This window comes from Rhinolophus hipposideros, assembly GCF_964194185.1.
Source record: "Rhinolophus hipposideros genome assembly, chromosome: 9".
NCBI classification, from domain to species: Eukaryota; Metazoa; Chordata; class Mammalia; order Chiroptera; family Rhinolophidae; genus Rhinolophus; species Rhinolophus hipposideros.
Window position 1 is genome coordinate 75,118,398 of NC_138055.1, and position 24,430 is coordinate 75,142,827.

General features: G+C 37.0%; 1 protein-coding gene across 4 annotated transcripts in view; it reads left to right on the forward strand.

The window, feature by feature from the left end:
- ACSS3 (acyl-CoA synthetase short chain family member 3) overlaps positions 1 to 24,430 on the forward strand; it is a 216,902-nt gene that overhangs the window by 91,577 nt on the left and 100,895 nt on the right. For all 4 annotated transcript variants that reach the window (XM_081060631.1, XM_081060630.1, XM_081060629.1 and 1 more), the window contains exon 2: positions 17,354 to 17,498. In XM_081060631.1, the coding sequence (XP_080916757.1) occupies positions 17,367 to 17,498 (132 nt within the window). In that variant the 5' untranslated portion in view covers positions 17,354 to 17,366. The remainder of the gene's footprint in view (positions 1 to 17,353; positions 17,499 to 24,430) is intronic.

A 24,430-nucleotide genomic window follows, 5' to 3' on the forward strand; every position in this document is an offset into this window, starting at 1 on the left:
TGGTTCTCTGGATAGTTTTGAGATTTCTGGGGTTACCTGCTTGGTGTCTCTGTGGGCATCGGGCTCTGTGGGTCTGGTTTTCTAGGAACCTGCTCTGGTTTGGAGTTCGGTTCTTTATGAGCTCATTATGCCTTATTTCTGAGTTGGTTGATTGAGGGCCATTGCTCCTCAGTGTCCTTAGTGCTTGCTTTCTTGAAAAGGGCTGATGAATGGAGTTTTCTTTCCTTTAACGTGTACTTTTAAGTTTCTCTTTATTTAGGATTATATTGTAATTTTAATAAAGGTATGCTTTGAAATGTAAATGTGTTTGGATCTTCTCTCTTACATTGACCTTTAGTATTAATTTACTGAATTCTAATTTCATCTTCTCCTTTTTTTGATATGACACCAAATCCTATTTGCTTTTGCTTCCACTCGCTGTTTTTCCTGCGTTTCCCCTAGAAAAAAAAAATAAAACAAATGAGATCAAACGGTGTCCTCACCCTCTGCTTTGAAAGTAACTGTCAGGCATGACTCACACCCTGAGGGCCTTTAAGATGGTCCATTTATGCCTTTTCTTTTCATTGACAGTGGGTCCAGTTCAGATAACAGGTATTGATTTCTTGAAAGTCTTTCTTTCTATTCTTTTTCCTGTTGGCTGCATGTCTCACCATTGGCAATTCACTAGGTTTTAATCCGAGATGACCTGGTGGGGGTGCAGCTGTCTGGGCTATTCTTTCATGTCCAGATGGGGCAATCTGTGGCCAGAGCTAGTGGGATGGAGCCAGGTTCGGAGTGTACATATCCTTGTAGGAAGGATCCGTAGGGCTAAAGAATGCCTCTCTCTTTGTGGTAGGTTTCTCTGTTAAAGGAACTGTCCTATAGAGAGGTGTGCTTCCCAAGTACTTTCTCAAAAACAATGTCCCTAGCTGTTAAATTACCATAAGGTTATTATGCTGCCCCAAGTAAGCAGTTACCCAATTTGGAGGGTTGACTGGAACAGTCAGTTGATACTGCCCAAGGCCAAGTGTCTGTAATTTAGATGGGATGTCACTGTGTGAATAAAGCAATATGATGCCCTCTTAAAAATGCTTAAAGCCTTCTCTGTTTGAGGGCAAGAGTAGTCTTTTGAGCCAGTCATTGTTTTTGCTGAGCGGTTACCTTATGAGACTCTTTCTTATTTGTGTTAATGTGTCAGAGGACTACTACTTCAATTCACAGTCATTCACACTTGCAGGCATTTATTTAAAAATAATTATTGAACAATTTGTTCTGTGCTATTAATGAGCTAGCACAATCTCTCTGCCCACAAGAAACGGCGTCTAGTGAAAGGGTGAGAATTACTCAAATAAGCACACAGACATGTAAAATTGGAAATTTATTACATTTTCCTTGGAGTGAGAAAGCACTAGGTTCCAGTCTGCCACGTGTTAACTGTATAATTCTGGGAAGTTACTTGACGTCTCTCAGCCTCGTTTCTCATATGGAAAATGGGAAAATAACATGGTCTTCCTTAAGGGATAGTGTGTGGATTAAATATTTTGATGTATGTCAATTACTAAACTCAGAACCTGGCACATTCTTGGGGATTGACAAAATGTTAGTTCTCACTCCCATGTCAAAACTGTTTATTGGTTTTTTTTTCTTATACCGGGTCTCCCTTAAAGAGGACATAACCTTGACACCAAAAGATGATGAAAGCCTGTTTTCTTTGATGCCACTCTTCCTCCTACTTCTGGTTTCTTTTGAGATGTTTCTACAACAGTCCTGTCTCCCCGCCTGTTTGTTACTTACCGTGACTTCCTAGGCTAGTCAGTACATCCAACTGGTTCCATTTCCTCATTTGCCTCTCAAGTCTGACCTGAGATCCATTTCTGAGCAGAGCATTACCCGCCCCACCACCACCACCACCGTCCTAGCCCCTCTCCCATTCAAAACCCTTTAATGGTTTCTCTTTAACAAGGCATTCAAGGGTTTTACGATAAGGTTTGCACTGGGCTTTCTTGCCTCAGCTCATGTCATCCTCCCACCCCAAACACACACCCCTTATTTCAGCAGCACTAATGCACTTCCACTTCCAAAACACAACCTGAACTTTGCCCTATTATGTTTGTTCTCGTCTGACCTGGCATTGCCATTGAAAAAACAAAGAATATTTTCATTAGTTTGCCAATTTGCTGTCCTTCTGCCCTTAGCTACCTTCACTTTTCACCCTTCTCTTTAAAAAAACTAAAAAAACAAAACTGTTGAAAGATTTGCAGAAACTAAAGAAAAGCCAGAACATCCTCCTCTTTATCTCCCAACTTCTCAGCCATGTTGTCTGTACTCCAGTTTCTTCTCTCCCTACTACTACTCCTGCATCGGTGCAAGGTGGCGTCCATCCTCATAACTTTACATAAATTGCTCTCCCCAAGATCATCAGTACCTACTGGTTGCTTAATTCAATGGGTTGAGTTGAAGTCCTTACCTTGTTTGATCCCTCTTTAGAATTTGACTCTGGGGACCACCCCATCTCTTTGAAGGAATTCCTTCTACTGCACCGTCCAGTATGGTAGCTGGTAGCCACATGCAGCTTGTTACATTTACGTTTAATTTAGTGATGATTAAATAAAATTTAAAAGTCAGTCCCACAGTCACATCAGTCAAATGTGGCTTTTGGACACTTGAAAAGTGTGACTGAGGAACTAAGTTTTAAATGTTATTTACTTTCAATGAATTTAAATTTAGCCAACCACCTGTGGCTCGTGGCTACCCTATTGAGCAGTGGAGATAGAGAACATTTCCATCATCACAGAAATTTCTCTTGGACAGGGCTTCTCTATAGCAAGGATTGGCACAGTTTTTCTTTCAGAGGCCAAATGGTAAATATTTTGGACTTTGCAAGCCAGATAAGTTGCTTTCTAGCCTCTTAATTTGGCTGTTGTTGAGCAAAAGCAGCCAAAGAGAATATACTGGGGGTGCCAAAAAATGTATACACATTTTAAGAGATGTTATCTATGTAGTACATTTTGAAGTTGAATTGAATTATGGTGACAATGTATAGTATGACATTCGCTCAAAAGATGTTTCTGGGAATGATCGATTTTACTTCCAACAAGTATTACAATTTTAGTGCAGTTTTTTTCCTTTCTTAAAATGTATATACATTTTTTTTGGTACCCTCTGTATAAATAATTGAGTGTGGCTGTGTTTTAATACAACTTTTGTTTACACAGACAGGTGGTTAACCAAATTTGTCAGGTGGCTAGTTGGCTGACCCCTCTAGAGCGCGGGTTTTTTTGATATATACTTTTTTTCATGCTCTTTCTGCTTTTCTCTTAATATTTTACTTTTTCATTCCCCCCTTCTCTTTCCATCTTTATCACCACCACTCTTCAGTATTGCAAAATATTTCTAAACAGTCACCCTCTCCTTGTGTCGTGTTCCAGCCCATCATACCCATAGCCAGACAACTGTGCCTTTATACATTTTCTAAGCCAGTTTCCCCATTTGTAAAGGTGTGTAATAATAGTAATTGCCTGCTAGGGTTAATGAAAGGAGTGAATGAAATGTGTATAAGGTTGTGCTCATGGAGGGTATAGCGTACTCTCACATTAGCTCATCAACACAGAATAGAGGTTGAGACTTGGAGCCTGACAGCCTGATGTCCAACACCAGCTTGCCGTGCAGCCCTGTGGACCTTGGGTAGGCCACTTAACCTCTCTATACATCAGTTTCCTCACTTGTGCAATGAGGATGATGTTAGTATACACACAGAGTTGTGAGGATTAAATGAATTAATGTGTGTTAAATGCTCATAGTGTTGCCTTGGTACGAAGTGCTGCATTGTTGGTTTTTATTTTATTTTCCTGTTTTATTAGATGAGGGAAGATAGGCCTAGACATGTTAATTTGCCTGCAGTCATGCAGCTAGTAAATGACATGTCTGACATAGGAACTCTGGTCCTTTGACCTTGAAGCCCAGACCTTTACACCATACTACATTCTTTTCAAAATCCATCAGCTCCTTACCACATTCCCTCAGTTAGAATTAATCTTTTTTGGTTCTGTGCTTTCTTCATACTTGATTTATACTCCCTGTCAGGAAATTTGCCATATTTTCCTTCTTATTATAGGTATTATAAATCAGTCTGCCTTTTGAGAGTGGAGACCCTGTCCCCAGTTATATTTTTCTCCCTTCACAGTCTCAGGTCTAATCACCAAAAAGTTATTGTTAAATGTGTTGAATAGAATAACTTTTAAAGAGAAAATCATTATTGATAGTTAATCTACCAATAGATAGAGGGTCATAATCTGCCAAAGTCTGCTTATAAACAATGAATTATTTCTTATAAAGGTTATATGTTCATCACTATTTTAGCATATAGATTTAGTATTTTAGTATATAGATAACCAGATGTATCCATCATCTTTGGATTGTTTTTAATATGTTAGCTTTGGTTTATTTAACTTTTGAAAAAGTGCTTGAAGTTTCTGTTTGTTTTTTTCCTGAAATTGTAATGATATGAAGACCCAAATAATAGGTCATCAATGAAGAAAATTATAATATGATGCAAGGAAGGAAGCTCACAACAGAAGGTAAATTATAAGTTGGAATTTTCAGTTATTTAATAATGAATGTATGTGGAGTCCAGAAGTTAGTAGCTGAAGAGTATAGAGTTGCAACATTGTGATTACTAAATAGGGTTGTGTTGGAGGAAACTTTCAACAGTTATTTTATGCAAATTTAAGTAAGGCAGTTTGTGAAAGAGTTATATGGGCCACACTGTTTAAAGTACATTACACTTTGTTCTTAGAATAGGAGGGTGTGGTGTAATTAAGAGGAATGTTTTAGACTTTACCAATTCAACTTTCTATAGCTGGCTAATCAAATTCACAGAGTAAATGCTATCAATTTCCCCCTCTGAAGGAAGAAAAACTTTTTTTTGACTGTCAGATTTTTTATATCCCTTTATAGTGTTTAAACATTGATTTAATAAATACATGCTTAAATAACAAAATGTAAGCACTCAACAAAGGAAAGGTTGGTGATGATGGGAATTGATGGGAACAGAAGACTTACATCAACATTTGCCACTAGCTTCTTCTGGCACTTAGAAATCAAGACTGTGGAACTTATAAGACTCCTGATCTCTTAAAAATCTCTCAGACATCCACCCACATTCACTGACTTAGCCCAGTGGTGGGCCAAGTACAGTCCGGTTTAGATTAGCTGATGAACAAGGTCAAAATGAAATACAGGATGGGCTAAAGTCAGATAGTAGGAAAGATAAAGAAGATTCAGGGTAGGCTAAGGGGAAGAAGAGAAGAAATCAAATTCAAGCAAGATGCCCTCCAAAGAGCTGAGTCCAATTTTTTATGCTAGATATAAGCCAGCAGGGGTTAGTGAGGAAAAGGCAAGGAAAAATATAAAATTATGTATGAGAAGAAATCCAGAAGGAATTTCAAGAATTTTTTTATGGAGGGAGCTCTGTCTGAAGACCCAAGGCGGCACATCTGTGAGCTCAGACACTTATGATGACACATCTTGAGTCCTTTTCAAGGACATCTAACATTACTGATATGACTATATAATTACACTAACTGAGATGCCTCCTATTTCATTTGCCCTGGAACGTATCCCTCTGCTTCTTAAAATATGAAATGTGACAATTTTAAAGTTTGTTAGAATTTGCTAAAATTGATCGATCTTAAGACTTCTATGTCAGTCAGGATAGATTAGATTATGCTAAAGGAATAAACAGCCTTCAAATCTCCCGGGTTTAAAAATAATCCAAGTATGTTTCACGCATATGAGTGTATCTTGGGTTACGTAGGAGATTTGCTCCATGTCATTCATCATCACTCAAGGATACAGGCTGGCTGATAGTGCAGTTACCATTTGGAATGTTACTTGTTCTTGTGGCAGAGAGAAAGAAATCGGTAAACAAGTATTGGATCTTGAAGAAATCTTCCACTACTTCTGTGGCCATGTCATGGGCCATAGCAAGCTTTACAGCCATGCCTCATTTTAAGTGGGTATGAAAGTGCAGTCTTACAAGGGCCTGGAATGAGGGTACCAAAATCATAGCGCATAGCAGGAATGATGATGACACATTTACAGCAGATCTCTATATAATTTGAAGGTTCTATGTTGCCATTTCTTATGACTGGTCAGCTGCTTGAGGTTGATTTTGGTGAGAAAAATTAATAAGCTAAAATTTTATGGACCAATTTTCAGTTTCTTAAAACTGAGTTTAGATGTTGTCATAAGTATAAGGAACGCTCATTTTTACTGGGTGAAAATTGAAAAGAAGTATTTTCATTTAACTAAAAATTTTTCATTAATGGTAGTTATACTGATTATAAAGCTGATGATTCAGTCAGACCAAGAGGCAAGCAATCTTGACTGTTTTAATTTATATCTTTATTTAAATATATTTAATACATTTAACACATCAATATAGGTTCATAAAATTAAATAACACAGAAATATTTATTAGATAAAAGTATTCTGTGCCTTCTCTATACTGTCCCTCAGTTTTTCTTTTATCCAAAGTTTACCACTATTAATATTTTCTTGTCCATTGTTTTAGACTCCTACTTATTCTTTTATACATCATAGAGATGAAGACATAAGCACCACTCTTTGGCTAATTTAAAAGTAAATTTTGGAAATGCATCGTCTAAATTGCTGAACTAATTTATTGGTCATCAGTATTCTATGAGAATGCTGGTTTCTCTTTACTCTTACCAACACTGTGTATTACCTTCATATCAACGCAATAGGAGAAAATGGCATCTCATTATTGTTTTAATGTTCAATTTCCTGAGCATGATATCTTTTTGTTTATTGGCTGGTTGTTGCTGGTTTCCTCTATGCATAGTGTGCCTTCTTTGCCTATTGGATTTAAAATTTTTTGTTCATTGATTTTTAGGTATACTTTAAATATCACTGGAATTGCAAGTATCTCATTTCCCCCATTGTTTATGTTGAAAATATGCCCTCGCCACACACTCAGCTTTTATGTTGCCTTCTATTTGACACACACACACACACACACACACACACACACACACACACACTCATGTGAGTGTCAACATGTAGGTAGCTAAGCAGAGTAGATTTCAAAATCCAGATAAGTATTACTGTTCACTTGTCAATGACCTCAGGTTTTGATTTCTAGAGTCCTTCCTGTGCTTGTTGGAGGGAGAAGAAGGGGATTTCCAGGTAGCAATGCTATGTAGCATTTCTAGGCCTCCTGGAAGTTATGCAGAGCCTGTTTCTATACCTCCTAGAGGATCATCCATGCAAAAAGTCTCCCTGTTTCAGAAAGTTCGCCTGTAGGCTGTTAAACATTTGTCTGATGCGTGTGTGTGTGCACATGTGGGTGTGCGTGGTGGGGTCCCATGTCTTAACTATACATCCAAATACCCGCGGCTCATTCTTTATTCCTCCTTTTCTCAGATCTTATAGTTATTTCAGAGTTTTATTGAGAGAATCTTTTTTGGGTGTTTTTATTACATGCTTAGGGTTTATAGATTTCTCATGAATGTATTCGGTGGTATGGTTATATAATTTTTTTCTACAACTTTATTTTCTATATTTTTATATTTTGACTTAACAGTATATGACATGTCGTGGAAATCTTTCTGTATTAGACACTTGGAGCTCCCATGTTTCTCTTGAGCTCTGGATTTAGCAGCCATTCTGCTCCTGTCTGCTTTATACATTCCCCAAATTTGCCACTGCTCTGACAACTGGTAGTTCCACTATTGTTATCAATTTAATTTCAGTTTTAAGTTTTTTTTTTCTGTTATTCAAGTGAGCTATAGGGTACATTCAGATGGCTTTTAATTTTCTGCAGAGGGAATTTGGGCCAGTGGTGTGGTGTGTTAAAGAATATGAAGTTGTTTCCTTTCTTTCCTCAATAGAACTAAAAACTGACTGAGTTAAAAAGTTATTCACAGGACTCTATTGACAAAACATTTCAGTAGTTACATCTAGAAACTATATAGCCCTGACAAAGACTCAGATATATAAATAGACATAAATATACAATGCTAATGCATATGGGAAGAATGGAGCATCACAAATAAATAAGGACAGGAAGATTAGTTAAAAAAATGACGCTTGAAATATTGACTACTGATAAATAAACAAATATAATTGTGCTTCCACTTCACCACATACAAGGTGTGATCAAACAATACAGTGAATGGTTAAATAAAAAAAAATATTATAGTGAAAGACTCATTGCCATTAATCCCCCTCAAAGTACTCCCCCCTCGCTTCAGACACACTTATCCCATCGTTCTTGCCACTTCCTTAAGCAGTTCTGGAAGTCCTCTTTCGTGAGTGTCTTTAATTGTGCTGTCCTGGCTGCCTCGATGTCCTGAATCATTTTGACTTTGTGGAAGAGCCAGAAGTTACACAATGCCCGATCCAGTGAATAAGGTGGATGAGGACACACGATAATGTTTTTATTTGACAGAAATTGCGATATACCAGAAGCAATGTGTGACACAGAATGTCACGATGGAGGATGATTTCCGGCACACTTTAAAACACACTTTCTCACAACCATAGCTCACACCCACCTGACTGAACTGAACAAGCTGAAACTTGTCACACACTGTTACTAAGGTTGGACACACCACTTCCCATATTGAAGATCCCTACCTGTCTATTTGATGGCACTCGGCAACAGCATTCGCTGGATTTTGTGATCACAATGGAAAGGCTTCGTGTTACACATCGCTTCTGGAACGGCAATTTCTGTCAAATACAAACATTATCATGTGTTCTCATCCACCAGATCTGTCACTGTGCGACTGCTGTCCCTTCCCCAGTCAAAATTACCATGAAAGAAAAACGTTTTGAATTGATTCAGGCCATCGAGGCAGCCACGACAGCACAACTAAAGACACTCATGAAAGAGGACTTCCAGAACTGCTTCAGAAAGTGGGAAGAACAATGGTATAAGTGTGTTCGACATGAGGGGGATTAATGGGAATATGTCTTTTACTGTAATAAATTGTTTTTTATTTAAATATTCACCATATTGTTTGATCATACCTTGTATATATACATGTGTAACATATAATATATAACATCTTGCATACATATTATATACATACATGCATAACATTTTTGACATGTTTAAGAGATCAATATAAAAAATGATATGAGAGTGAAATGAATTAGAATAAAAATTGCAAAGGAAAACGATGAGTTTATTTGACTACATAAGAAATTAAAATATTTCATGTTTTGAATACCATGAATTAAAATTACTGAAGAAATTGAGAAAATAATTTGTAACAATGTCAGAATTAAGTTCAATGTCCTATATAAAGAGCTTTTAAAAATTGCTAAGACGTTTTTCTTAATACCAGTAATCAAAGAAACCAAAATTAAAAATATTTTTTACTTCTCAAGTTGTAGAAGATTGAGAATAATCTGTGTTTAGAAGATGTGATGAAATGGGCTTTTCAGGTAATGCTGATGGTAATATAAATTGATTCCATATTTCCAGAAAGCAATTTGATTGTTATTTTATTTTTTTCTGTGTGTGTGTGTGTGTGTGTGTGTGTGTGTGTGTTGTTTGATTGTAGGAATCTAGCCTGCAAATGTAATAAAAAACAATGTTACCTATATTTCTCAACAAGAAATATCATCCCAGGATTATTTAAAATAATGACAATATTGTGAAAGGCAGTTTGAAACAATGTAGAATTAAGTTAAATGATAGAAATTCATTGAATATCTATATCATTTCCAAATCAAATAAAATACTGAAACATTAATTACTGAACATAGTTTTATTTACTTTTTGCTTTCTTTCACAGAGAAATAAAGACATTTGGGTCTATTAGTAAACATGCTTTGTGCCATGCTGATAAGTTTTCTACAAAAAGGTAGAAATCATAAGGAATATTTATGTCTGCTAATCCACAGAATGTTAATGTAAAAGACAGTTCGTAATAGTTTATCTCTTTGTTTTCACTAGAAATTGAAGTTCCTGAAGGTTAAGCATTCTAGTTAAGATAATAATTAAAGCTACTAGAAATAATAAGAGAAACATCTTTGTGAGCAAGAAAAGTAAAATATATGTTTCAGTAAAAGAAGCTGTGAGGAATGAAATACGTTTTATTGAGGCAAAATAGTTTTGTCCTAGAGACCCACCGCCCCCCGCTCCCCCAAAAAAGAAAAAAAATCTGAATACATTTAAAAGGGAGAGAGAGAGAGTTCGAGAGGAGGAGGATGGGAGGGAAATGATCTGTGGCCTCATTTAGTCATGTCCAAATCTTTTCATATTTTTTACAAACTTCCGCAAATCAAATTCTAAATGAAGTCCTTTTGATGTAAAGCTAACTTTGAGATTTTAAGAGTGCTCCTAGAATATTAAAAAAATATTTATTCCCTCTCTTTATAGAAGATAGATATTAAACCAATTAGTCTTTCTTGTTATGTTAAATTACATGGGAAACATTTTCAAATAAATAATGATGCACCCTTTTTGGTTATATTGCATGGGTTAATATTATTAATATAAGTATTGTGGAAATTATATAAAATTCCTGTGGAGGGGAAAATTTCCTCTGTGCCTCTCTTGAGTTAATGTGGCTGGACTAATAATAAAATTGACATAAAACAGATTAATGGGAGAAAAATTAATTTGATTTTTGTGCATACAGGAAATCATGTTGATTCTCAGAGAGTGACCAAAAAGCAGGCAGCTTTGACATTTTTTTACACAAAGAAACAATAAATTTATGGGATTTGACAGGACAAAAATACCTAAGTTGGGTGCTCATTTGTGAGGAATCTTAGCAAAGGTTGGGTTTGAGTAGTAAATTAGTAAAAAAAAAAAAAAAAAAAAAAAAAAAAAAAAAAAAAAAAAAAAAGTAGCAAGGTGTGTTTATACAAGCTTCCCACCGTTGAATTCTCTGAATCTGGTGATAAGGATGTCTCTCAGACTTCAGATACTGGGAGAGCACCTTTCACAGGGGGGATTTATTTCTTGCATTCTACGAGACAAAGGAGAGTTAAAGTGTCCTTCTTGCATTGGCTGCTTTTCAAGTAACTTTAATTGAAAATAATCAATATTCCAAAGTGGCATATTTTGGGGTTGTCTGCCCTATGCCTCAACATTCCTAAAATTCTGATATGTCTTAATATAATATTATCAATCATAATTCCAGATTTTTTTTAAAAGATTTTTATTGGGAACAGGACTTTATTGGGGAACAGTGTGTACTTCCAGGACTTTTTCCAAGTCAAGTTGCTTTCCTTTCAATCTTAGTTGTGGAGGGCGCAGCTCAGCTCCAGCTCGAGTTGCTGTTGTTAGTTGCAGGGGGCAGAGCCCACCATCCCTTGTGGGAGTCCAACGGGCAACCTTGTGGTTGAGAGGATGCGCTCCAACCAACTGAGCCATCCGGGAGCTCAGCGGCAGCTCAGCTTAAGGTGCCGTGTTCAATCTTAGTTGCAGGGGGCGGAACCCACCATCCCTTGGGGGACTTGAGGAATTGAACTGGCAACTTTGTGGTTAAGAGCCCACTGGCCCATGTGGGAATCGAACCGGCAGCCTTCAGAGTTAGGACCACGAAGCTCCAACTGCCTGAGTCACTGGGCTGGCCCCTCCAGTTTTCTTAAAATGGGTATATTACAGAAATAACAAACTTTCCTTGTCAATTTCATCATGACGAATACTCATGACATCATTAAAAAATGAGCATTTTTAAGTTTTGTCATTTATAGACAGTCACTGTTTTACTTTGATGATTCATCTTCAGAGAAATTCATGGAAAGGACTCTGACAAACACTAAAATATAAGTCTGATAACTTTCAGATCAAACCACTGACTTGGATTGAAGGAAGCTTTTCCTCTTAAACTATCTATGACTTACAGCAATTTGGTAAAGTATATCTTTGTGAAGAGAGGTAAACAATTACTTTTTCTCTTTACCTGGTTCCTCTGGAATTTGGAAACTGTTCATTAGTATTCTTATTTTCATAACAATATTGTTTGCATGAGTTCAATAAGAATCTGTATTCCTTGTAGACAGGCTACCGTGTTTCCCAGAAAATAAGACCTAACCGGAAAATAAGCCGTAGCATGATTTTTGAGGATGCTTGTAATATAATGCATCTTTTGAAGTAAATATTAATATTAGACCCTGTCTTATTTTCAGGGAAACATGGTACTGCCTATTTTGTGGCTAAAATTCTATTGTAGAAAATTATCCTTACCTGGGGAACCCCTCTTGAAATTCCTCATGACTGGGAAACTCATTTAACAGTCAGATGATTCGACGGTCTATGATGTCTGGCTGGTTCTACATTTTCACTGTGCCTGCTACCTTCAGATCCTTGGTTCAATCAATCTCATTATCCTAACTCCATGACCTGTGTGCCCTATTAGCATTTATTTTCACTTGTCAGAAAAAATCTATGGAAGGATTGCCTGAATCTTTATCTACTTGGAAGTTATTGCACAGTCAGATTATTGGTTACATATATTTCATTACGCAGTCAATCAGACTCAGCAACGGTCATCACCCTTAAATTGGCATCACAGATTAAAATGAGTATAGCCAGGTGATATCTCTGACAATGAAGAAATAAGATTCTTGAGAATTTTATTTCTCTGGTGGGATGTTGGTGTAAATTAATATATGGTCAAATTTATCTAAAACTTTAGGGGATATTGCTGAATCTATTGCCAAAGCCATAGCTGCTTAAGAAAAATCTTTAAATTCACTTACTCAAGTTGGTTTGCATAACTGAACTGCTTTTGATTATAGTCTAGCAGAACTAGGTGATGTCTTTGCCATCACTAATACCACCTGTGTATTTGGGTAGATTCTTCGGGATCTGTTGAAGCACAATTAAACAAAATCAGAGAACAAGCCCACTGGTTATAGGTGCCTCTAGAAAGCTATTGGTCTTTTGACCTGTTTAGTTGGTAACCCTAAGGGATAGCTTCACGGTTTAGAAATATTCTACAGTTTGGAATTAGTGTCCTGCTTGTAATTTTAGGAATAATTCCTAAACTCTGTATCTGCTGTCTTTCACAATGCTATAAGAATTTCACAAGAATAACAGTAAGACAATGTTTTGAATTGATTTCTAATACATAGGACCTTAGATGGATAATTAAAAGACAAGTTTGAAAATGATTTGAATACCTATGCTGAACTTTGCTAACTTTGTTTATTTCATGGGATTGGACAACAAGCCTTTCTCAATTTTGGTACTTTTGTTGCTCAAATGTGGCCTAAAGGCTCCCAAGAAAACCACTTTCCTCTTACGTAGGACATCACATATTAGGAATGAGGCTTCCTGGTGAGAGGGAATCAAAATGTGAAGACATGAGAAAATTGAGAAAAGCTACTCCAGTGGTTGATCAGCATTGCTTTCCAAAAAAAGATCTTGATCAAAAATGTGAAAATTGAAATAAGTGGATCCATTTTAAAATGGAGCTGGAGCAGCCATTACAGAGGACCTGCCTTGCATGTCCTGTTTTCTGAACCTTTGAACTGGGCCAAACCACATTCCAAGAAGTCAGCAAGAATGAGAATTTCCTGTCGACAGGACTGATAAAAGTGAACGTTTAGCTAATAATCACCTCTCCTGACCAATCAAGAAGTACAAATCTAGCTGTGTCAATACCAATGAACTCTTTTAAAAAAAACAACTTAACTCATCTTCCCCCTTTTTATCATAAAAACCCTGATTCCCTCTCCTGTAATACAAACACTGTTTGGGTTTCTACCTAAATCAGTATACCCTGAACATTGCAATTCTTGGATCCCAAATACATGCTTTTGACTCTTGAACTGGTTCTTGTTTTTCAAGCTGACAGGACGGGCTGAAATGATTATAGTTTTGGACATATTATTTTTTCCAAGTATAGGTGTCCAGCCCGCTATTGGCTATAAGGGTATGGAACTCAGAAAAGAAATCAGGGCTAAAGCTAAAGATGGAGGTTGAAACCATGAGAGTGTAGAGATCATATCACTTAGAGAATGTATGGAGAATGAGCAAAGGAATGGATATAGAATATTAGGGCTCAGTATCAATTAAAGATTTGGCAAAGAAAGAAGATTCCTTGAAAGATATTGTGGGTTCTCAAATGAACCCTCACACACAGAAGGCAATGAGAGACTGAAGAAAGAGGCAGGCCATTCTAAATTGGTAGGTGGCAGGTTTAATAAACAAGGGAACTTACACACCAGGCGTGTTATGGGTGGCTGCAAGATGAGTAGATCTTCAGAACCACCCACCAGAATCTTAAACATTTATATAGAGGCCTTAACTGGGCTCACTCATGTAGTCAGTCCAGATGGTCTCAACAACACCTTACACAGTCTTTTGAGAAACAAAAGCGAAAACAAGCAAAAAAGTACAAATAAATATTTTGTAGGAAATTTTTATGAAACATCTTTCCTTATTTGTACCACAAAATGTTGAGCAGACTTTAACTTTTTCTTGGTATATTAGTTAATTATGCCTACAATTATGCTGCATATCAAGTAATCATACAAATCTCCAAATCAAAATATTCAGTAGTTATTTACATGCATGTGTAGGTTGTCATAGTGTAAGGGTGAAACGGGGGAAATCAGCAAAGTAGTTAAAATTAGGTAGTTTGCAGTTTCAGCTACCTGATATTCAGCTGTTTTCTCTTTTTTTCTCCCCTCACTGATTAAGAACTCTGCTTTGTTCCCTTTCCTAAATTTACACATACCTCGTTAATCCATTTAATCAGCAGAATCCTAACCTGAAAAGAGCTATTTCTTAATCCTCAGGCACCTGGACATGGGACTTCATTTTGCAGCTCCTTAGCAGTTTTTACTGGTGACACATAAAGCCCTGGTCCATGGTGGCTGAGTCCAGAGATAACATTGTCTTAAAACAGACCAGATCCCAGGAAGCTATGTCAACCATCAGACCTGCCTGAACGACTTCCCCTTTCCTTTGTTCTTCTTGTGTACCTATAAAACCTTCTGCCTGGTCTAGGAATGTGGAGATGACCTTTGGACAGAAGCCCACCATCATGTATTCGGCATTCTGAATAAACCTACTTTTCTTTCCACTAATCTCATCTCTTGATTTTTAACTTTTTCAAGAGGCAGGGAGCCTGATCTTAGCATGGTACCAGCTGATGGGATCAGCTGATCTAGGATGTGTATAACTAGAAATGTTGCTCCAAGACATATCTCTGGCTAGACTGGTCTCTCTGCTTTTGGGCTCTGTGCCCACCTGTAGATATTCATTCTGGGGTCCAGGCTGGAGTCAGTAGTAATACATGGAGGCTCTCCTGGAGAAGGTAGAAATGCAGGAGAATAAGCCCACTTGTTCAAGTGCTTTCGACCCTCTGCTTGCATCATGTCTGTTGATTAGCTAAAGTAAGTCACGTGGATGAGCCCCAAATTAAGATAATTGTTCTCCATTCCAGGAGGTAGGGGCAAGGGGAAGAGACAAAATTGTCACGTCCAACACAACACGGGCAGTGAGAGCACGAGAAGGAGCGGTGAAGGGTTAAGAAAGAAACAGAAGTCAAGAAATTTGTGCAATAGGGGCCAAGGGTCTCACAGCCTCAAAGGACTGAGAGCCCCGAATCTGGCCACTTTGTGGCTTTTATTAATGTACACACAAGGAAGTAGCATTTTTTTCTCCACTGTCTGTGAGTCTCATACATCGTACCAGAAAACTGATTGAAACCAGTCACCCTTGCCTGCAAACAGCCGGAATCGGAAGTCCCATGATGTGTTAATAATTGTGGTATATGTCTCCCCAGGTACAAAACCTTTATGTTGAAACTTATTGATAAGAATAGAAGGAGAACTGTTGTTATCACATCACTGAATCACTTCCCAAGAAGGTTGTGGGAAGGAATATAGCCACATAGGCAGCTCTCCTTAGATGGGGGACGGTGAGGGGCTAAGCCCACCTCTATTTACTCCGTGAGTTCTCCAGGTGGTCCCCATGTAACTGTGCCTGGCTTAGGTCATTGCCCCTGTGGGGAATCTTACCCGCCATTGACTGACCAGCCATCTTTTGGAGCCAAACAGAGAGACATAAAGTATATAAGCACAAAGGTGAATCAAAGTCCCTGAAAGGATCCGTCTTACAGACTCTTCTTTCTTTAGGGGTAGGCACGAGGGGACAGACAGTTAGGCTGCTGTGTGACAACACAAAATATTTTTGATGGAAGTTCAGCTGAAGAGAAGAGACACTATTTTTGAACAAATATCAAATCTATCACACTTGGTAATTCAGAATCATATTAATTGCTTCTTGTGCTGTGCTGTAAGGTAGTCATAATCAGTGTTACTGAAGTTTAAAGTGTTGTTTGACTTCGATTAAATGATCCCTCCTCCTGTTGCCTTCTGAATCTGTTACTTCTTAATGCTGCCGCTGTGCCTATACATGGCTGTTCTTAATCCCTGCTGAATTTCACACATGGCTCTTTGAGTGAAGACCTGAGGGTGATACTCAGCTATTTAACAGGACTTTTTCTTGTTGCTTCAATGTGTTTTTTTTTCCGTGTTATTTTGCATTGTTGCAATGTTTGCTAGTCTGACAAATGGACCATTATTGTGCTTGTATTGTTATTCTAATGCCCTCCTCCTTAAAAAGTAGAAAATGCAAAGCCTTTTCTTTTGGAAAAATGAGTTATATTTCCTTAAATATAAATATATTTCCATCTATCTACACGATGTCTGTATTTTCAAAGGAAGGCATTGATCAATTAAGAGACGAAAGTACTGAATTGCAAAGATTTTTAAAAATTAAAATTTTATGTGCATGTCCGTTTTTTATTAAAATTATGAAGCATTTCTAACATGTACAAAATAGCTTATCTATTTTTTATGCAATTGCAGACATCACATTTAGTTGAAAATTAGTATCTGTCTGTCTATATGTATACCTCTATAGAGATCTTTCAAAGGAAACTTGAATTTTCTAGTAAGTTTACATTTTTACATCAGAGAGGTGATCTTCACTCATCCGTCTACCATTTGCCCTTTCAGCCTAATGTGTCTGTGCTGCATTTATATACAATTCATTTCACCCATGTAAAGTAGATTATTTTATTCCTCTATAACTCTAGTTTCCTCCTAAGCAAAACAAACCACAAAATTGTCACCTTGAAGGATGAAATATTTTTTCTTACTGCCCACCAAAATAAATATATATGTATTAAAATAAAAATGTCACTTCTTACATATCTAGTTTATAGCTATTAATTACCTGGCGTAACATGCACAGGGAAACACTGTTTTAAGGGCAGCTCTGCCAGACTAGAAATATAGGGGCCTAGTGAAGCAACAATATCATTTGAAAAGAGTCATTCACTTTTACTTTCTAATTATTTTTCAGGTTTGTGGAAGGAATGCTTAACATTTGTTATAATGCCATTGATCGTCACATTGAAAATGGTAAAGGAGATAAGATCGCTATCATCTATGACAGTCCTGTTACAAATACTAAAGCAACTATTACCTATAAAGAAGTCCTGGAACAGGTAATGTCCTAAATTTTCTGTATATATGTCATTTGGAAATCACACATAAAGTATTTAACTAGCATACATTATCACTGTATAAACTTAAATTTTCTTAATTGACATGTTCCTGTTCTTTTGATGCACATTGGAAATAGAGGTACGTTAACTCATTTACAGTGTTTTTATCCCTTAAATTTGTATTTTACATTACTGGGAAATACTCATTTTAGAGGCAGAGATTAGCAAATCTCTAAGGGTACGTTTAAATCCTCTCTGCCCTTCGTTTTCCATCCACATTGCCATCACCTTGATCCAGCCATTCTAAATTTAGCTCTTGTGCTATGGAAGCCCTCTCTTAACTTCCTTACTACCAGGTCTGCTCATGTCAGTCATCACCTAAACCGACTCCAGTTTTCTTCCTAAGAAGCAACATATTTCTCTACCCCTCTTAAAATGTTTTTCCATTAAAATTATTGTCCTTCAGAGAGTGAAATCTGGACTCCTGTGATCTATAAGACACTTGGGATTCTAATCACAGCATCCTTCCAAGCCTATTTCCCATCATTCTTGGCCATGATTACAACTATTTTTTTTCATTCTGGGTGTTCTGTCACTCCCTCAGGCATTCCTGCCCCTACACAGCCCTTTGCCTATGCTTTCCCTTATTTGCTCTCTCTCATTTGCTCTTTCTTAGTTCATTCCCACCTGTGTAGTGCTTAGGTGATATTAACAGATGAATAATGAGATTTTCTTTGAACATTCAGGTAGAAGTGAGGTTTCAGATGTAATTATAAAAGTATCTGGATATTGTAGACCGTGGGAGGGTTATTCTAGACCTGTGGGGCATTTATTTATCTCTGATTTAAGGGGAGACAATAGTGTAGGGCAGGGTTTCTCAACCTTGACACTGCTGACATTTTAAGCTAGTGAATTTTTTTGTTGTGGGATGCTGTTATCATTGTAGGGTGTTTGGCAGCATTCCCAGTCTCTACCCACTGGATGCCAGCAGCACCCCTCAGTTGCGATGACCAAAAGCGGTTATCTAAATGTTCCCTGGGTGGTAAAATCACCACTACATAGTTGAAAACGACTGGTTGAGCAGAAACTGTTATACTTGGGTTTGGAAGCATTTGCTTTTAAATTAAGACTGTTTGAATTGCATTTTCTTCTTTTGCTTTTTTAACCTATTGAGAGTTTCCATTTCACTTTTAGACCATTTGTCCAACTCTCCCTGATTCTCTGAAATTGTATCCTTTTGCATCAGCAATGTTCCTATTTAGCCTTCTAAGAGAATTCAAGAAAGGTAACTGAGACAAAACAGTTAACTCCCCGATCTTGAGTTGTTGCGACAATCAAGAGAAAGAAAAAACTTAAGTTAGTTTTCCTCAGGCTGGGTGACAAATCCCAGCTTCTGCTGATTTAAACGTAAGAGGAATTTATGAAAAGGGAAGACTGAAGAGCCAGACTCAGAAGAATGTCACAGCCCAAGGAAGCATGGGCAACGGTGACAAGTTAAAGAGAACCCACAAATTGTCTAGGAACTAGACTTGCTGACTTGAATCAATCTCCTTCTTGATTGAAAGTGTCTGAACATCTAATTGGCTACATTTAGGTTAAATGGCTAGAGTCCCAGGCAGTGGAGAGAAAATGTCTCGTTCTCTCTGGATTTCATAGGAGGAACTGGGGTCCTGCCTCCCTCTAGGAGTCATACTAGGGGAATTCCAGTCTAATAAGAAGGGAGTTCAAAGCCTGGACAACTTAAGACAGAACAAAACAAAGTAATGCCACAGATATACTGTTGGCTACTTTACATTGGTCTGTAAGTGGGTACTGTGTATGTTCAGTATGAACTATACAGAGACAGCCCTCACATCGAGGCTGAGGAGCATAGGCACTCGGTTACCAAATGACTTTGTTATTCCTATGAGGCCCTGTTTTATTTAGAGAGAGTGTAAATTTCTTGATAACTATTATACTCCATGTTTTATTTTGGGTTTGTATTTTCAGCTTTTGATGGGGTTTAATTTTTGATTAAAAACTTTTATTTAAGCATATTGTCACACTCTCATTCATACCAAGGTCTAAGAGATTGGCAAATCTTATTTGATATACAGATTAGGAATCTTATTTACGTATTTCAAAAAAGTTATTAATATCACCATAGTAAATTTGATAGATAACCAACTATCAGAGTTAAGGAAAAAGTTTTAGAGAAATCTAAAATCAGAAGAGTTCAGTAATGGTTGCTGCTCTTCTCATTTTCTGTTTTTTTTTTAATCAGTTGCATAAGTATAGATGATAAATACACACGGACATTTTGCTTGGAAGCTTTTTTTGATCATTTTGATTTTCGAATATTAAGTCTAGACTCTCGGACTCTTGAGGTTTGTACTGGTTCATTGGTTTCAGTTTAGCCTGTCATCAAAGTACTTAAAAGGTCTGTTTCTCTCACCTGCTCACAGCGTCCGATTCCCCAGGCTTTTCTTCTCTAAAGTACGAAAGGAAGAACTGTTAGGAAAGAGGCAGGCAACTGTGCTCCACTTTGATTACCACCTCCTGGGTTCCCGGCGGCCTTTATTTTATTTAGTAGACAAGACCGAGAAAGAAAGATTTAATGAGTAATGCCATTGTGAACAAACAAAAAGAAGTTCCTTTGTACTTGACCTCTTTTAATCTCCCTCTTTTAATCTCTGTCTCATTTCTACTGGGAGTTTCTGGCTAGGTAAAACTTAGTGAGTTAGCATTTTTTTACTTAATTAGGGAACCAACAATCTAGGCTTGAGTTGGTTCAGTGATATGAAGGATCTGAAGATTTTGCAGCATTATTCAGAAGTAGAGCTTTTCCAAAATTGTCATCTTTTATGCAGATCTGATAATTTAGACAACTCTTTAAGATTTTTGTAGAGAGATGTGAACCTGGTTAAGAACCATCATTCATTCAACAAATATTTATTTTGTACACCAAACCCGTTATGAGCAAGGGATGGTAAAATGTCCCATTCCTTATTTTTAAGGAGCTAAAACAAAACAAAACATCTAAATATTATAGAACAGAAAGAGTTTGTCCACCCAGAATGAGCAGAGCCAAATACTAAACACCAAGAATTGCAGTGGAGAAATACTGGCTATTTTGTTGATGAATGGCGCCATCCAGGAGAACAGGAAGTTAATGCTCAAAAGCCGGAACTTTCAGATTATATAGGGCAAAATCACAAGATGCTCTGGGTTAGGGGTTGGGGTTGTGCTGGGAGCTGATTGGTGGGAGATGAGGTAAAGGTAATGAATCATTTCTTCAGATCTTAAGTACCACTCTGAGGTCTTTTCCGGTGTCCCTCTGTCTGGACTCATGGGAAAGTAGCCAGGAGGTCATTCATATCACATTAGGGCTCAGGAACTGAAACCTATCTTACTTAGGTCAAGATGTTATCTTCAGCCTGCCAGAGGTCCAGCCGGTGTCAGTGTGACCATTAGTCAAGGCTGGGCTACTGTGTTCTGCTGCCAGGGGTGGAGGTGTGGGAAGTGGGGGGTCCGTGGTGGTGCGATTCTCTGGGGGTGGGGGGCAGAAGTCTAGTCTCTGAGGGATATATACTGGGGGTGTCAAAAAAATGTATACAAGTGGACACTTCGGTCAACGTTGCTCAAGCAGTAGTTCGCAGTAATCAGAAGTGTGTGGATGCTGATGGTAACCACTTAGAGCACCTCTTGTAATTGCAGAAGTCAAACGTGACTTGTATTCATCTTTTGTTATCGGTATATATTGAATATTACAATTTTAATAGTTTTTTCTTTCTTAAAATGTGTATACATTTTTTGGCACCCTCCATATAGATAGATAGATAGATAGATAGATAGATAGATAGATAGATGATTTCTAGAGCTAGAATTTAAAAGTAAATTTAATCAAAGTCACAAGTACCCTTGATTTCATAAATAGAGTAAAAGTTATGATGAGAGTAGTGTTATATTCTGTGGAAACGTGGGAAAGCCCCAGGCCCAGCTCAGGGGTTAATAGGACATGGGAAGGCTTTCTAGAAGAGTCAATACCTAAAATTAGGCCAAACGACCAAAAGTTGGGAAGGGGAAAACTACCGGGAGAAGGAAGTCTTGCAGACAGAAGGAACAAGACATGCAAAGATACTGAGGGAAGTGAGAACCTAGTGCCTCCACAGTGGGTTGGGCAGAAAGTGCAGTACAGTGGGATGGGGAGAGATTGGGCTCCAGTGAGCCACACTGGAGAACTGTGAGTGCCACACTATAGTTGTACTTGTTCCTAAGGGCAGTGGAGAGAAAAAGAACAGAAGCCAACCCTGTGACCTGTGGTTCAATCTGACTGCTGTGACCCACACCGCAACGCCACTGCGCTGCCTGCCCCAGCTGCCCCGCCTCCTGCTATCAACTTCCTGTCCTGCTCTACTCCCACCTTAGAACATTTGTACTCCCCTGCCCTCTGCTTGAAGTAGTTTTTAATCCCAGAATCAATATAGTTCATGGTAACTGGGTGTTATTTTTTCTGTGAGATTTTCCTTGGCCATATTAATAAAAATGTTCTCATACACACCATTTTATATGTCCCTTTTCTGCTTTCTTTTTAAACATTTAGCCATTTATTACTCAGTGTCATTTTTCATATTTTATTTATCTTCTTTAGTGTTGTTTTCTCTTCTAGAATGTAAGTTCCACGAGGGCAGAGATTTTTGTTTTGTTCATAGAACAGCACTTGGTACATAGTAGGCATTTATTGAATGACCAAAGAATGTATGAGTGAAATACCATTTGAAATTTCTAAGTGACTCTAGTTCCCTTTATTGCAGGACATTTTTATTTTTAAGTTGTGTCAATAGTAGAAGTTGTATCAATTACTTGGTCTTCTTGCCAAGTAAATACTAACTTCTTACTATCTGTAAAGAATTTTAACTTATTTCTACATGGCTTTGGAATTTCAAGATGAATATTTTCTCCTTGAATTTCCCACATACACGACTCAGAATATCTGTATTCCAGGAGACACAAGAGCCTTGTATGTGTTTGGTGTGTCCTCTCCTTAGCTGTTTACAAGTTAGTAGTAATATCAAAACTCAATGAAATAAAATGGGTGTCTGTGAGAGTTTGTGTGTGTGTATTTATATACCTATATAGTGTTTATCATTTTTAGAATTTCCTACATTGAATTTATTTCCCCCATCTGTAATTTTATTTTGAATTTATCTCTGTGTATGGTAAGTCTGTTTTATTTATATTTAAACAATTATAATTTTTTATGTATTTATTCACTAAATAATAATGTAATCCCCCTCCAAGAACATTTAAGAAGTTTTTATGAATATATATATATATATATATATATATATATATATATATATATATAAAGAGAGAGAGAGAGAGAGAGAGAGAGAGAGAGAGAGAAAGAGAGAGAATTGATGAAATCCAGTATGTGCTAATTTTTTCTGGTTTAATTTAAACTGAAAGTGTCTATTATCTCTACTAAAGGCAATTTTTGGAAATATAATTATGGCAGTGGTTTTAATTACGCAGATTGAATAATTTAGAGGAGAAAATTACTCTGAAATCAAGGATCATGACCTATGAGAAGTCCTCCTTCCAACTTCTGTCTTTTAGGATGATACTCTCTTCAAAGTATGAATTCCCTCTTCTCAGATAGATGTCAGGGTGAGATAATATGATATTCCTTTGTCTGTCACATTATCAGTATTTCCTTAAACAGAAACCTCAAACATAAAAACCAGATGATGCAGAAATTCAGTCCTGCTAGTGCAAGTGTTGATGAGTTAAATGTTTTTGAGATTCTAGAGCTGAGAAGACATTCTCCTGTTTTAAATATAATTAATGATAAAATCTGCACTCTAGTAGTCTCTACTAATCTTCCTTTGGACGGAAATTTGGAAGCAAATGTCCTCCGTTAGAATATCTTAACGCACGAAGCATAAGCCCCAGTTTTTATGGCTGGAAATGATCTTCTGAAGATGGCGCTGCACTGGTCCTTTTTTCAGCAGTAAAAGGTTCTAGTTATGCTGATTTTGAGTGCTCTGGCTCCCACTTATTTTCCCATAGGCCTCATTGCTTTTGTATAATGCAAGGTTGTATAACACATTTTAGCAGAAACACTTGTATTTAATTTGATATTTAAGACAAATACGTTCCAACGACTGATTTAAATTTTTACCAAAATTGTAACCGGAAGCTTGTTTTGAATAACTTTTAGACTTAATGAAAGTTAAGTTAGATTCTGAGAGAACTTCATGTAAAGAAAATAAATATTAGACCAATTTAGTAGATAATATGGGTAGGAATTAAATAAGAAAACACCATTTCAGTAGTTCCTAGCTTCCTTTTTTCCATGTTTTGAGCCATGTGTTCAAACCTAAAAATATCTAAATATAATTTTTACATCAACCCAAAATAGCAACAATGTAACCATCCCTTTTGAATGTTCTCAGCCAGATTTTTAGAGAGATTATATTGTTCCTGAAATCAAGATTATTGTTTGAAGTATAAATTTCTTTACATCTCTCCCTATTCCAGAAGCTATGAAATCCATGTCTGAAATCCAGAACACTTTACTGTACCCTTCTCCATGCACAGGTCATTTTTGTTTTTTATTTTACTTATTAGTGTACTTACATTATTAGTGTACCTACTTATTAGTGTACCTCCCAACTTGAATAAACTTCATTGAGGACAGGCGTGATATTGTATTTTATTTACATATTTTACCTAAGAAGTTACTAATACAGGACTCATAGCATATGCTCATATACTGAATGAGTTCATGAGTAGAATATTCAGTAACTCATTCATTATAAAGCTAAGAAAAATATATTTTTTGTTTATGAGAAATAATTATTTTCAAAATAGTATTTGTCTCCTTTACATTGTCATTTTTTTCTTTTCTTTTTACACTGGGGATTTTTTATTTTGTAATAGGTAAGAAT